The sequence below is a fragment of the Delphinus delphis genome, chromosome 3 (genome assembly GCF_949987515.2).
Source record: "Delphinus delphis chromosome 3, mDelDel1.2, whole genome shotgun sequence".
Classification (NCBI taxonomy): domain Eukaryota; kingdom Metazoa; phylum Chordata; class Mammalia; order Artiodactyla; family Delphinidae; genus Delphinus; species Delphinus delphis.
The window spans coordinates 7,610,330-7,624,696 of NC_082685.1; the positions used below are offsets into that span (position 1 = coordinate 7,610,330).

Consider the following 14,367-nt stretch of genomic DNA (forward strand, 5'->3'; position numbering starts at 1 on the left):
GGGGAGGTCAGTGGAGGTGCCGGCTGGGTGGGGTCTGCCTGCAGGACCCCCTGTCCCTCTCTCAGGCCAGCCCCTCTCACCCCTATCACACAGCCCAGGTCTGGGCAGGCAGGGTCGTACCCTCACAGGTCATCATGGGACCAGGCTCAAAGCCATCAGCACAGGCACATTCGAAGCCTCCAATGATATTGGTGCAGGTGCCTTCCCCGCAGGGGTGTCCGACAGAGCACTCGTCTGTGTCTGGGGTGGGGGTAAGGGGGTGGTCAGAGCCTGCAGAGGGCTCCCACCCTTGACATGATCCTGTCTGCCTCCTGCTGACTTCCTACAGAGTGGATAGGGCCAGATCTGCTGCACCTTTAGGCTGGACGGGGGCTTCCCTGGTGGCGCAGTGGTTGAGAGTCTGCCTGCCGATGCAGGGGACGCGGGTTCGTGCCCCGGTCTGGGAGGATCCCACATGCCACGGAGCGGCTGGGCCTGTGAGCCATGGCTGCTGGGCCTGCGCGTCCGGAGCCTGTGCTCCGCAACGGGAGAGGCCACAACAGTGAGAGGCCCACGTACCGCAAAAAAAAAAAAAAAAAAATGCGTAATAGACTGGACGCAGGGCAGGCATGCAGTATGTGTTCAATGAATAAATGAATAAGTGGATGAGTAAATGAGTGAGTGAATGAATGAGTGAAGAGCAAGTAAATGAATGAAAAGTGTGCGAATGCGTGAATGAATAAGTAAATGAATAAATGAATGAGTGAATAAACAGCAAGCAGCACGAGTGGGTGGGGGAGAGTGACAGTGGCTGAGCAGCAGGGTGCTGCCTTGGGTGGTGTCTGCCCTCCCTGGCTCCTTCCTTCCCTGGGAAGCAGGCTGGGGCGTGCTGGTCACTCACCCACGCAGCTGACACCTGTGAAGTCCAGGCTGTAGCCAAAAGGACACTCGCAGCGGAAAGAGCCATCGGTGTTGACACAAAGGCCGTTAGCACAGACGCCAGGGTTCTCCGCACACTCGTTCACGTCTGCAGGTAGCGGAGGTTGCAGGCACGGCATCTTTCATGCCCTGGCCACACTCAGGGTCTCTTCCTTCCCTCCAGGGGGGTGGGGTCCAGGGCTACCCATGGGACGAGGAGGGAGCCTGAGACTTGGGAACCAGGGTAGAGCCCAGACAGGGCTGGGCGGGAAAAGAGGAGACTGCGGTGGCCCAGGGGGGCTCTTAGCACGTGGGCGAGGGGCTCACCTTCCCGAGAATCATCTGGGCCTGGGACTGCCCCGTGGCCAAAGGGGCACAGCTCCTGAAAGGCGGCTGGACACCGAGAGGGGAAGGGAGGTGAGGGCCTGGGGCCACGTGCAGCCCCCAGGATGCCCCTGTGTGTAGGGAAGGCTGAAGGAGAGCAGATGGGAGCAGGCAGGCAGGGTCAGGGGAGACTGGACGGGGGTGGGCGCTCACCACTGCCCTCCTGAGGACACAGCTCGCAGGGGTCATTCCAGCCCTCGCCGGGCCTCTGGCTGCAACAGCACCGGGTCTTGGTGGTGTTGAAAGCTTTGGGTACCGAGCACTTTCCAGCCTCGAAATGGGTGAAGCAGAAACTCTGCCGTGTGTCTGTGGGGTGATTCCCCAGAGAAAAGCTAGGAGGGCTAGCCACCCCAGTCCTCATGAATAGGGTGGTCCTGACCCTACCAGCGACCAATCAGAATGCTCCAGAATCACTCCATGGTGATTGGTTCAGGGACGGACATGTGACCCACACTGGGCCAATGAGGGTCAGTCCTGGGGTTTTTGCTGAAAATCTGAGAATCCCTTCCAGCAACACCCCACATTCACATCTGTGGGGGTCATCTCAGGCTGGGAGAATGGTCAAACCTAGCCATGTTATTCTTGGATCAGAACTCCTTTCCTGGAGAGGCAAAGTGACTCATTCCAGAAAGCCAGAGGACCCAGATTTCAGACTCCAAATCCTCATTACTGACTCCCAGTCCTTAGCCCTGGAACACTACCGGCCTGAGATGTCCTTACAGATAGGCTGGGGTTTGGTTCACCACTGGCCCCCATAACAACAAATACTTGTTGAGTTGCCCTGCCCTCTGCCTTGCTGCCCTAACCTGGGAGAGAAGAGGCCAGCTCAGCCTGGGTGAGGCTAGCCCACACTGGACCAGGCTCCTGGAGATACATACAAGAAACTGCAGCCCCCTTTCTGGGTGACCCAGCTCTTCCTCACCCCACCTCCCACCTCTTCCCTAACGCTGTGTGCTCCCTGGCCCCAGACTCACCAAAGCAACGGTGCCCGTTGTCAGACAGGACAAAGCCAGGCGAACAGAGGCACTGGAAGCTCCCGGGGCTGTTGGTACAGGTGCCAAAGAGGCAGAGGTTGGGCTCTTCCAAGCATTCGTTGATGTCTGGAGGGGCAGGGACATGAGGTGGGTGGGGTGCAGCAGGCCCTCCACTGGGGTGGGCGGCCTCGGCTGCTGGGAGGGGCAGATGGAGTGGGGGGCCCAGGCAGGGAGGGTCCAGGGACTGACGCAGGGTGGGGGTCCCCAGGGCTCAGGATTAGCGGAAGCACCAGGTGGGCAGTGTGTGTGTGGGGGGTCTTTCCTAGAAGGTGTCTCCAGGGTAGGGGTCATGGTCTGGAAAAGTTCATCTTTAGAGAGTAAATTTATACAGAGCTAACTAAGTAAGACTAGATAAAATTAGCCTACAGTGGAAGAAGTTAGCTTGCGTTGTACTAGGCTAGCCCATCTGCTAAGCCCAGGCTGGCCCACATTAGCCCAGACTGTACAAGCCTAGTCCAAGTGGATGAGTGGACCAGAGGTGTTCAGGCCAGACTGGTCCTTGACCACCACTCATCAAGCGAGAAGTTCCATGTTTGGTGCAGTGAGACCCACACCCATGCCCATTCTATAGGATTCACGAGGAAGCCTGGGGGCCCCAGAGAGAGAGCGCCCTGAGCCAAGAGAGCATCCTAACAACAATAACAGTATATGGAGCTGTATGGGGTGCTGTGCTAACTGCATCTCTTCACTCACCACCACCCCAGCTGGCATTCCCATTTTACAGATGGGGGAAGAACAGAGGCCCGGAAGTACCTCCCTGGCTCCAGAGCTGGGAGGTGAGGCCAGACACTCACCGACACAGTGGTCACTCTGAACCTGGAAGCCGGGGGGACAGATGCAGCGGAAGGAGCCCTCAAGGTTCTGGCAAGTACCTGGCAGGCAGGTTCCCGCGAGGCTGAGACACTCGTTGGCGTCTGGGGAGAGGAGGAGGAGGGGTCCCAGCAACAGCTGGTGGCAGGGGCTTGCCTGGGGCTAGGACCGGCACCTATGGTCACTGCATGATGGCCAAGGCCCCCAGACAAGCCTTTCTGGATCCAGAGGAAGGGCTGATACTCAGGAAAACAGGGACATCTGGAGAAGAATATTCTCGGTCTTGATGGGGGTTATAGGTGGAGCCAGGGGAAGGGGAAGCAAAGTTCCTAATCTCAAGCCACTCACACACCCCTTTCATGGTTTTCATGGCATCCATTCAACACCTCTATTATACCATACTTCATAAAACTTAGAGCTTCAAGACAGCCTCACCCTAAATCACAAACCCTGTGAAAACATGGGTGTGATGTGCTGGTTTTATACCTTAAAATCAATGCATGCTTACGAAATGGAACCATGTTCACTTGGAAGTACCAACTGAAGGTAAACTTAGAGTAGGGGCAGGCTGAGATGGCTTCCAGCACCATGGTGAGACTCACCTATGCAGTTCTTCCCATCACTTGTGAGCTCAAAGCCATCCTGGCAGAGGCAGTGGAAGGAGCCTGCTGTGTTGAGGCACTGGCCAAATCGGCACACCTGCCCCACGATGGTGGTGCATTCATCCATGTCTGCAGATGGAAGATGGGCCACTGGGGTCACCCACATAGCCTAGGGCTCTGAGCCTCCCTTGCTCTTCTGTTCACAGAGTTGATGGCAATGACTTCAATTTACTGAGCACTTATATACCAGCTGTATATTAACCCTCCAACTATCCTATAAAGCAGACACCAATATTCTCTAATATGAGCATCTTAAGGGTATGAATTTGCCTGTACATACTACCTTAGCTGCATCCCACCAATTTTGTTGTGTTTTCGTTTTCATTTAATTCAAAACGTTTTCTAATTTTCTTTATGATTTGTTCCTTTTTCTATGGATTCTTTGGGAGTGTATTATTTAACTTCCAAACATTTGGGGATTTTCTGGATATCTTTCTGTGCCTGATTTCTAGTTTAATTCACTTACATTCCAAGGACCTATCTTGTGTAACCTCAATTTTTAAAATTTTGTTGTTTACCTTATGGCCCAGAATATGGTCTTTCCTGGTGAACGTCCATGTGCACCTGAGAAGAATGTATGTTCTGGGATGTTCTATAAATATCACTCAGGTCTAGGTGGTTCACATGATTGTGCAGGTGTTCTATATTCTTACCGATCTTCTACTTGTTCCCTCTATTATTGAGGAAGGAATGTTAAAGCCTCTAACTGTAATTATGAATTTGTCTATTTCTTTTTCCGTTCTATCAATGTTTACTTCATGTGTTTTGAAGCTCTCTTGCTAGCTGCATATGCATTTATGATTGTTATGTCTTCTCAGAAAAACGACCCTTTAATCAATATATATTGACTCTCTTTATTTCTGGTAATATTCCTTGTTCAGAAGTCAATCTGGGGGCTTCCCTGGTGGTGCAGTGGTTGAGAATCCACCTGCCAATGCAGGGGACACAGGTTCGAGCCCTGGTCCGGGAAGATCCCACATGCCACGGAGCAACTAAGCCCGTAGGCCACAACTAATGAGCCTGCGCTTTAGAGCCCGCGAGCCACAACTGCTGACCCTGCATGCCACAACTACTGAAGCCCACGCGCCTAGAGCCCATGCTCCGCGACAAGAGAAGCCACCGCAATGAGAAGCCCACACACCGCAACGAAGAGTAGCCCCGGCTCGCTGCAACTAAAATAAAAGCCCACAAGCAGCAACGAAGACCCAACACAGCCATAAATAAATAAACAAAAAATTAAATAAATTTATAAAAAAAAAAGAAGTCAATTTGGCCTGATATTAAGATAGGTAGGTACTACTATTAATCTTCTTTTTACAGAGAAGGAAACGGAAGCACAGAAAGGTAAACGACTTGCCTAGGGTCACACAGCTGGCAGATGGCAAAGCTGGGATTTGAACTCACACCACCTGACCTTGGAATCCACTTTCAACCACTGCACTGAACTGCCAGCATCACACCACCCACGTCTTGTCTTCACTGTTCACTTTTCTCTCTGTACTGTCCATCTCCTTCTTATCGACCTGAGTGTAGGTTCTAGTGAGGGACCCTTGGTACTTGACAATCGAAGGGGTTTGGAGAACTTTACGGTTAACTAGTTTTCAATCCCCTGAGGTTGTTTTCCTGAAGGTATCCCTGGGGCGAGATCCTGTATTTCAGAGGGGTGTCCTCAAGCCAAGGACCCACTTTTCAGTGGGGGTGCACTGAGGCTTGCCCACCAGCCTGGGCAGCTCACCCACGCAATGTCCGTTGTGTGTCGCCACAAAGCCAGGGAAGCAGAGGCAGCTGTAGGAGCCGACGATATTCTTGCAGGTCCCATTTCCGCATGGCTGCTGGTCACACTCGTCGACGTCTGCCAGAGCAAAGCCCCTGATCCCCGCCCAGCTCACCCAGGGCATCGGGCAGCTTGGGCAGTGAGGGCCTGGCTGGACCCAGCCCCCCTCTCCTGAACTTCACCCTGCCCAGGTGGATGGGAAGTGATGGCTGGGAAATATCCCTGTTTATCACTTCCATTCTATAGATGGGAAAACTGAGGTGCAGGGAGGTGAATAAGTCATTTACCCAAGGTCTTAGGTGCCAGGGCTCACAGCTGTGAGTCTGTGAATCAGGATGGGCAGAAGCACCACCCCCACCCCAGGGGAGGTGTAGACCCATGGCCCCTCGCCCTTGGCAGCCTGGCCTAAGAGGAAGGAGCAGAGGGGGCTCTCACCCATGCACAGGGTCTGGTCTGCGGAAGCCCGGAAGCCACGGTGACACAGGCACATGTAGCTATCAGCTGTGTCCACACAGTCGCCATGGCTACAGACGTTTGGGATCTCCCGACACTCATTCCGTCCTGAGGGAGGGCAGGGAGTGTGGTGCCCCGCAGAGTCCCCACCCCACAGTGTGTTGCGAGCCATCACACGTGGCAGTGGGAGAGCCCGACCGCCTACCCATTTTAGCTGCTGTCCCAGGGGAAATGCTTCACCTCCCATTTCACCCTCACGACTCCCCTTAACAGATGCTCTCAGCACCCCCCACCCCAAAGTACAGCCAAGGAGGGAATTCCCGGGCAGCCCACAGCTTATAACTCCACGCTTCCACTGCAGTGGGGCATGGGTTCGATCCCTGGTCAGGGAACTAAGACCCTGCAAGCCGTGCGGCACAGCCACCCCGCCCACCCCCCAAAAAAAAAGTACAGCCAAGGAACAAAGCCCGGACAGAGCCGTGCCCTACCCAAGTCACAGCGGGAGGCAGAGTCTGGCTTTGTCCTACACCCCACTCCCTCACCTCCCTACTGGGGTCCCCACTTACCCACACAAGCACCCCCTGGCGACAGCTTGTAGCCTCGGGCGCACTTGCAGCGGTAGCTGCCGGGGATGTTGATGCAGTTGGCATTCTGCTGGCAGGGGCTCTCCCCGCTGGCACACTCGTCCACATCTGGGGAGTACAGCCAGCAGGGTGGGGTTGAAAGAGACGCTTCCCTGCAGAATCAAACCCTAAACCCAGCCCTCCCCCCCCCCCACTTCAGAGCAGGTGGTCCCTCCAGAACCACACTGAGCGGGGTGATGTGGGATGGAGCCCCTCGGAAAGGCGTTAGCCCCATACACAGAGGGGGAAACTGAGGCTCACGGGGTTTAAGAGACTTGCCCAGAGAGCACAGGCTGGGAGGGGGGACCAGCATCCCACCCGGGGCTGGGGAGGCAGGGGGGGCGGCACCTTCGCAGACCAGCAGCACCCTGTTGTAGCTGAAGCCCGTGGGGCACTCGCAGCGGAAGCTCCCAATCTGGTTGATGCAGACGCCACTGGCACAGATGGCAGGGATCTCCCCACACTCGTCGATGTCTGGGGAGGGCGCCAGCCGTCAGGAGCAGCTCAGCTCCCGGCAACGTCTGGGGACCCTGACCTAAGAGATCATGCGGTCTAGGAGAAGATGTGTCCCCCAACCAGCACACACTTGAAAAATCCTGCAGTGGCCAAACTATATCTGCTCGCACCGGAAAGAAATCAGGATGTGGGAGGGAAGGCAGGGGGAGAAAGCCTCTTTCTCAACAAAAATGCACATTTGCTGTGACCCAGCAAGCCTGCTTTGTGGGGTCTCCGGGAACGAGGCAGTCCCGTGTGTGAGCAGGAAGCTGCACGGGAGGACCTGTGGTGACGTTTAGCGAGAAACTGGAAACATCACCGGAGGAATGGATGACAAAATGTGGTCCCTCCCTACAAGGGAATACGATTCATCCTGAAAAAGGGGTGACACACTGACACTCACTACAACGTGGAAGAACCTTGAAAACATGATGCTCAGTGAGAGAAGCCAGTCCCCAAAGGACAAATACCGTACAATTCCATTTATATGAAACGTCCAGAACAGGCAAATCCAAAGAGATGGAAAGCGGAATAGTGGTTGCCAGGGGTTGGGGGAAGGCAGAACAGGGAATGGCTGCTCATGGGGACAGGGTTTCTCTTTGTGTGATGAAATGTTCAAACGTCAATTGAAGTGATGGGGCACAACTCTGTGAATATACGAAAACCCACTGAATTGTGCGCTTTTGATGGGTGAAGTGAATTATATCTCAATAAAGCTGTTGTTTATATAAAAGAACCTAGAATCTGCCTATGTGTCCATCCATGGGGGACTGACTTATGACCTGGGATGTGTCCATGTATGGAATACTACAAAGCAGGGCAAAGAGGGAGGCAGTGCTGCATGTAGTAACCTGGCTGGTTCTTCACGACTCTTTGCTGGGTGAGAAAAATAAGTTGCAGACAAGACATAAGAAAGCACAGAATTTATGTCCAACTCCCCAGAAAACAATGCCATACATTTTCAAGGGTGGATCTCTATGTGTGTTTAAATGCATGAAGAAAGAACTAGAAAGAGGGCTCCCCTGGTGGCGCAGTGGTTGAGAGTCCGCCTGCCGATGCAGGGGACGCGGGTTCGTGCCCCGGTCTGGGAGAATCCCGCGTGCCGCGGAGCGGCTGGGCCCGTGGGCCATGGCGGCTGGGCCTGCGCGTCCGGAGCCTGTGCTCCGCAACAGGAGAGGCCACAGCAGTGAGAGGCCCGCGTACCACAAAAAAAAAAAAAAAAAAAGAACTAGAAAGAAATACTCCAGGTGTAAAGCATGAATTATAAATCAATAAATCTATTGTTCATATAAAAGAACCTGGAATCAGCCTGTATCCATCCATGGGAGACTGAGTTATGACCTTGGGAGAGTATGAAGGAGACTTAGATTTGAGGGGGTGACTGGAGGGGGAGTTGCTCTTATCTGCTCTGTTCCAATTGTTGAAAATAAGGAGAATACAACGGTGGAATGAAAACAACTGAAAATAGGTTCATCAATGAAACACCGCACAGCTGAAATTTGGCATTCAGGTATTGAATTGCACAAAACCTCATTTAACTTAAAAAGGGAGCGTTCTGCTCCACTGCAACACGGATGAACCTTGGGGGCATTATGCCGAGTGAAATAAGACAGACACAAAAGGACAAATACTGTACGAATCTGTTTCTATGAGGTCAGATTTACATACAGAAAGTAGAATGGGGGTTCCCAGGAGCTGGGGGAGGGGGATGGGAGTTAGTGTTTCATGGGGACAGAGTTGCAGTTTGCGAAGATGGAAAGTTCTGGAGATGCATGGTGGGGATGGTTGCACAACAGTGTGAATGTAATCGATGCCATTGAACTGGACACATAAAAATGGTTAAAATGGTAAATGTTATGTGTATTTTTACAGAAGTTTAAAAAATGAATAACAATTTAATAAAAATACTCTCATTGCTTTTTTTAAAAAAGGGTCAGGATTCCTGGCCTGGGGAGTTGGAAGAATGAGGGTGTGGGGTAGGGGAGGGTGGAAGGGAAAGAGCTGTGGGGGGAGAGGAAGAGAGGGGGCAGGGCTCTGGGCACAGAGTGACCTGGGGCTACAGACAGGAGGGTGGTGGTCACTCACCGAGGGGCTTCCCTGTGTGGATGTCAATGACGAACCCGGGAACCTGGTTTCCACACAGGATCTGGTAATCCACTGGGCAAAGGAGAATGGGGAAGGCAGGGCGCTGGGGCTGCAGCCTCCCTGGGAGGACACCTCCTCCTCCTCTGATCAGCTTGTCCATCCCTGTAGCCCAGTGCTCACCTGGCCCCTGACAACTAGTCCCTCTCCCTCCCTCCACTCTGACCAGCGCTGGGAGGGTTACGGGTGCCATTCGCCTGTGCGGTGTGATCTTCTAACACATAGACATGACCTCCCTCATCTCTTCCCTGCGTGAGTGCCACCAGCTACACCCCACTGTCCTCACTATAAAATGCAGACTCTTCAGTCTGGACCTCAAGAACCTTCACCCTCAGTCCCACCTTTCCTCCAACAGCATCTCCTGCCCTCCTGTTATATGATTTCATTCCATGTCTGGATGTGTCCTGCTCTGTCATGCTACCGGAACTTTGCATATGCTGTTCCCTTTGCTGTTCCCTAGCATAGTCCACTTCAACCTTGAGGACTCTGGGCAGCCCACCACTCTGGCCCTGGACAGCTGATGACGCCATCCTTTGGCTCTTCCAGGGCAATTCACTCTCTGACTGTATCCCACTGCTGACACCAAGATGCTGCTTGCCCGACCTAGATTCCCAGGTGGGTGGGTGTCCCTGGACCCACCTGATAGACATGGGCAGGCATTTGGGCAGTGCCACCTTTCCCCAGGTCCCTGCCCTGCTCCTCACTCGCTCTTCTGCCTGTATCATGATGAGAACAGACCAATCTCAGTGGCCCCTATGCCTAGTGTGGACTTCTGTCTCATCATATTCAACCTGCACCTCAGATTCAGGTGCCTAAGATTCAGGTAGGTACCTAACTCCCAGCACATAATCTGTGAGTGACATTCGATCTGTCTTGACAATCTCATGACCAGACTTGGCTGTCTGCAGTTTCCTCCCAGACTGCACAGCTTGGGTCTACCTTATTCTTATTTCCTAGAACCCAGAACAGGGCCCGGCACTCAGAGACAGCCAGTAATGACCCCTTCTCATACCACTACACTGGGTTGAATAATGACCCTCCACCCCCAAAGTTCATGTCCACCCAGACCCTCTGAATGTGACCTTTTTGGGAAATAGGGTCTTTGCAGATACAGTCAAGTGAAAGTCATCCTGGATCAGAGGAGCCCTGATGCAATGATTGGTGTCCTTATAAGAAATGAAGAGACATGTGGAGACACAGGGAGAAGCCATATGAGTTGAAGGCAGAGATGGAGGAGATGCAGGTACAAGCCAAGCAATACCAAAGAATGCCTGGAACCACCAGAACCTGGACGAAGCAAGTAAGAATTCATCCCTAGATCCTCTGAAGGAAGCGTGACCCTGCCCACACCTTGATTTATGACGTCTAGCCTCCAAGACTGTGAGAAAATACGTTTCTGGTGTTCTTTTTTTTTCTTAAGCCACCAAGTTTGTGGTATTTGTTGCCACAACCCTAGGAAACTAATGGTCTTAGTTCAGGCTGCTATAAGGAAATACCATGAACTGGATGGCTTCAATAACCAACGTTTACTTCTCACAGCGCTGCAGGCTGGGAAGTCCCAGATCAAGGCACCAGCAGATGTGGTGTCTGCTGAGAACTCTTCCTGTCTGTCTTCTTGCTGTGTCTTCACGTGGCAAAGAGAGAACGTTTCTTGTGTCTCTTCTTGTAAGGGCACTAATCGCATTTAGGGGCTCCATCCACATGACCTAATTAACTCCCAAAGGCTCCACCTCCAAATGCCATCACACTGGGGGTTAGGGCCCCAACATATGAATTTGGGGGGAACTCAAACATTCAGTCCATAGCACTAATAAACTTGTAACCCCCTAGTTATCCCCTCTACTCACCGCTCCATTCCTGCAGCTTTTTCTGATGCCTGGACTGGTTGCTAGATCATCCTAATAGGTCTCATCCCAACTCCCAAAAAGTTCTTCTGCTCAGTCCTTCTTTCAGGACTTTGCTCCTGCTGTTCCTTGCCTGGAATACCCTTCCTCATCCTGACCGACATTTCTGTAATCCTCCTCAGAGCTTCTGCAAGCTTGCTCCGCCCGCAGCTCATGGGGCCCTGGTGCCTCCAACCAGCTGTGCTTTTCTCTCTGGCCCTAGGCACTCACTCACTGACCCCCCCACCCCACCAAATAATCTGTGAGTGTTCAAGGTTCTTTAGCACAAATGAAAGCCTCACTGATCCATCCTGAATTCCCCGAGTCTGTGAAATAGAAGGATGCCTTGCCCTCCTTAAAAGTATTGATTTTTCCATACGTTGACTGGGATGGAACTTCAACTCTTCAGCTCTCATCAAAACAACAGACTCATCTGGGAGTTCTAAGTGCGGTATGCCTCATTAAACACTGCATTAAAAAGGGCCAAGCTGGAATGAAGGCCAGGGAGGGGCACTTACGGCTGGCAGGAGTTGGGCAGGCCTCGCAGGGTCTATTCCAGGCCTGGCCAATGTTGTAAGAACAGCAGCACGTCTTCCGGGTCACGTTAAAGGTCAGCTCATTCCGACATGTACCGTTATAGTGCCGGAAGCAGACACTCTTCCTCATGTCTGCAGTTGGGTTGGGGTGAAGGATGCAGGCAAGAGACACCAGAGGAAGAGAGCCAGAGAGATAGGAACTCATTCATAAATCCATTTGGAGATTACTGGCTTGACTTCTTCCCAACACACATGAGGGTGCCCTTCACGTTTAGCCCTTCTCGGGCAGTGCACAACCTGGACAACCATACACGGCAGCCCTGGGTCCCTGAGCCCTGCAGCCTTGCTCACTGCTGCATACCAGCATCTCAAATACACTCACCCTCCCTCTCTCCTCCCACAAACATGCCTCTCCACACTCTTCCAAGGCTTGGAGACTCCCAGGAGCCCCTCCCACACCCGAGTGCTTTCCCCACAACGGCTGGGGTCCCCCATCATCACACTTCGTACCCATGCAGTTGTTGCCACCGTTGACTTGCAGGTATTCCGCTGGGCAGACACAAGTGTAGTTCCCCAGAGTGTTGTAGCAGGTACCAGGGCCACAGATGCCCGAGTGTGCAGAGCATTCATCGATGTCTGCAGGGGGAGGGAGGAATTGTCTGCATCCAGGAATTGTCTGGATAACTCCCCACCCCAGGTCTGCTAGAGCCACTTCACTATGCGGTTGAGTTGAGTTTCAAGATTAGGTTAAAATGCACGGACATCTTAGTGATGCGTAAAGACACGGCACAGTATTAGGTGGGGAAAAAAGTTTACTATGATCCCACTTCTAGTAAGAAAAAATATGATCTGAGCTCATTTAATGATATTATCACCAAGAGTGGGGCAATCATGTGCTTCCCGGTGTGATGCAATAGGAAGCAAGAACCCTATGAATAAAATATTCTTGAAAGAAAAAAGTTGATTCTCAATCTCATTGATCCCTTAGTCCAGAAGCAGCACACATTTTCTGTAAAGGGCTGGAAGTAAATATTTTTTTCAGTTTTGCGAGCCAAACAATGGTCTCTGATGAGCTATTCACTTTGCCGTGGTAGTGTGAAGGCAGCCAGCCATAGACAATGGGTAAACAAACTAGCATGCTGTGCGCCAGTAAAACTTGATCTATGGCCCCTGAAATGTGCATTTCATGTCATTTTCATGCGGCACAAAGTATTATTCTCCTTTTGATTTTTTCCAATAACCTAAAAATGTGAAAAGCATTCTTAGTGGGCTATACAAAAACAGGTGGTGGAGTATGAGCAAGCTAGGAGTGACATTTCCAAAAATGGCAGAATAGGGAATGTCAGAGCTTTATTCCTCCACAAAAACAGCTACTGAGCTGAGCAAAAACTGACAAAATGAACTTTTGAGGAACTCAGGAATCCCGTCAAAAACTTACAAAACCAGGGGATCTGATATATAAAATATCCTAGAGAACCCACAGAATGAAAACTATTAGCGCTAATAAATGAAGCGGGCACAACGCAGAATGCAAGATCAACACACTGACATAGAAATTTCAGTTGTATTTCTACAAACTACCAAAAAGCAACTGAAAAGGAAATTAAGAAAATAATTCCAATTATAATAGAATCCAAAAGATTAAATACTTAAGAATAAATTCAACCCAAGAGGTGAAAGACTGGTACACAGAAAACTATAAAACATTTCTGAAAAAAATTAGAGAAGACCTAAATAAATGGAAAGACATTCTGTGTACATGGATGAAAAGACTCATTATTGTTAAAATCGCAATACTCCCTAAAGTGATCTATAGATTCAATGTAATTCCCATCAAAATCCCAGTGACTTCTCTTCTTTTGGCAGAAATGGAAAAGCTGATCCTAACATTCATATGAAATTGTAAGGGACCCCAAACAGCCAAAACAATATTGAGAAAAGAAAATAAAGTTGGAGGAGTCACACTTTCCCATTTCAAAATCTACTTACAATGCTACAGTAATCAAAACAGAGTGGTACTGGCATGAGGATAGAACTATAAATCAGTGGAACAGAATTTAGAGACCAGAAACAAACCAAGACATCTACAGTCAATTGATTTTCACCAAAGTGCAGAAAGAAGTCTCTTCAGCCAATGGTGCTGGGACAGTTAGATACCAACAGGCAAAAGAATGAAGTTGGATCCCTACCTCACACCATATACAAAAATTAACTCAAAATAGAAGACCTAAACATGAGAGCTAAAACCATAAAACTCTTGGAAGAAAACATAGGGGTAAATCTTAATGACCTTGTGTTTAGCAAATGGATTCTTAGATATGACACCAAAAGCACAAACCACAAAAGGAAAAATGAAACAGATAAATTGGATTTCATCAGAATTTAAACCTGCTGTGCATCAGCAGACACTATCGAGAAAGTGAAAAGACAACTCACAGAACTGGAGAAACTCTTTGCAAATCACATATCTGATGGGAGTCTTATATCCAGTATATATAAAGAACTCCCACAACTCAACAACAGAAAGGGAAACAATCCAATTTTAAAATGGGCAAAAGACCTAAATAGACATTTCTCCAAAGGTACTCAACCTCATTAGTCATTAGGAAAATACAAATCAAAACCACAATGAGATACCATTTCACACCCACTAGGATAATATTTTACACAATGG

At 50.7% G+C, this 14,367-nt stretch overlaps 1 protein-coding gene across 1 annotated transcript in view; it reads right to left on the reverse strand.

Moving 5' to 3' along the window:
- FBN3 (fibrillin 3) overlaps positions 1-14,367 on the reverse strand; it is a 60,162-nt gene that overhangs the window by 14,690 nt on the left and 31,105 nt on the right. The window contains exons 39-52 of the mRNA XM_060006460.1: positions 12,204-12,329; positions 11,676-11,825; positions 9,218-9,289; positions 6,986-7,111; positions 6,581-6,706; positions 5,997-6,122; positions 5,523-5,639; positions 3,728-3,856; positions 3,110-3,229; positions 2,256-2,381; positions 1,435-1,587; positions 1,225-1,290; positions 881-1,006; positions 121-240 (exon numbers count right to left, since the gene is read on the reverse strand). Coding sequence (XP_059862443.1) covers positions 121-240; positions 881-1,006; positions 1,225-1,290; positions 1,435-1,587; positions 2,256-2,381; positions 3,110-3,229; positions 3,728-3,856; positions 5,523-5,639; positions 5,997-6,122; positions 6,581-6,706; positions 6,986-7,111; positions 9,218-9,289; positions 11,676-11,825; positions 12,204-12,329 — 1,683 coding nt within the window. The remainder of the gene's footprint in view (positions 1-120; positions 241-880; positions 1,007-1,224; positions 1,291-1,434; positions 1,588-2,255; positions 2,382-3,109; positions 3,230-3,727; positions 3,857-5,522; positions 5,640-5,996; positions 6,123-6,580; positions 6,707-6,985; positions 7,112-9,217; positions 9,290-11,675; positions 11,826-12,203; positions 12,330-14,367) is intronic.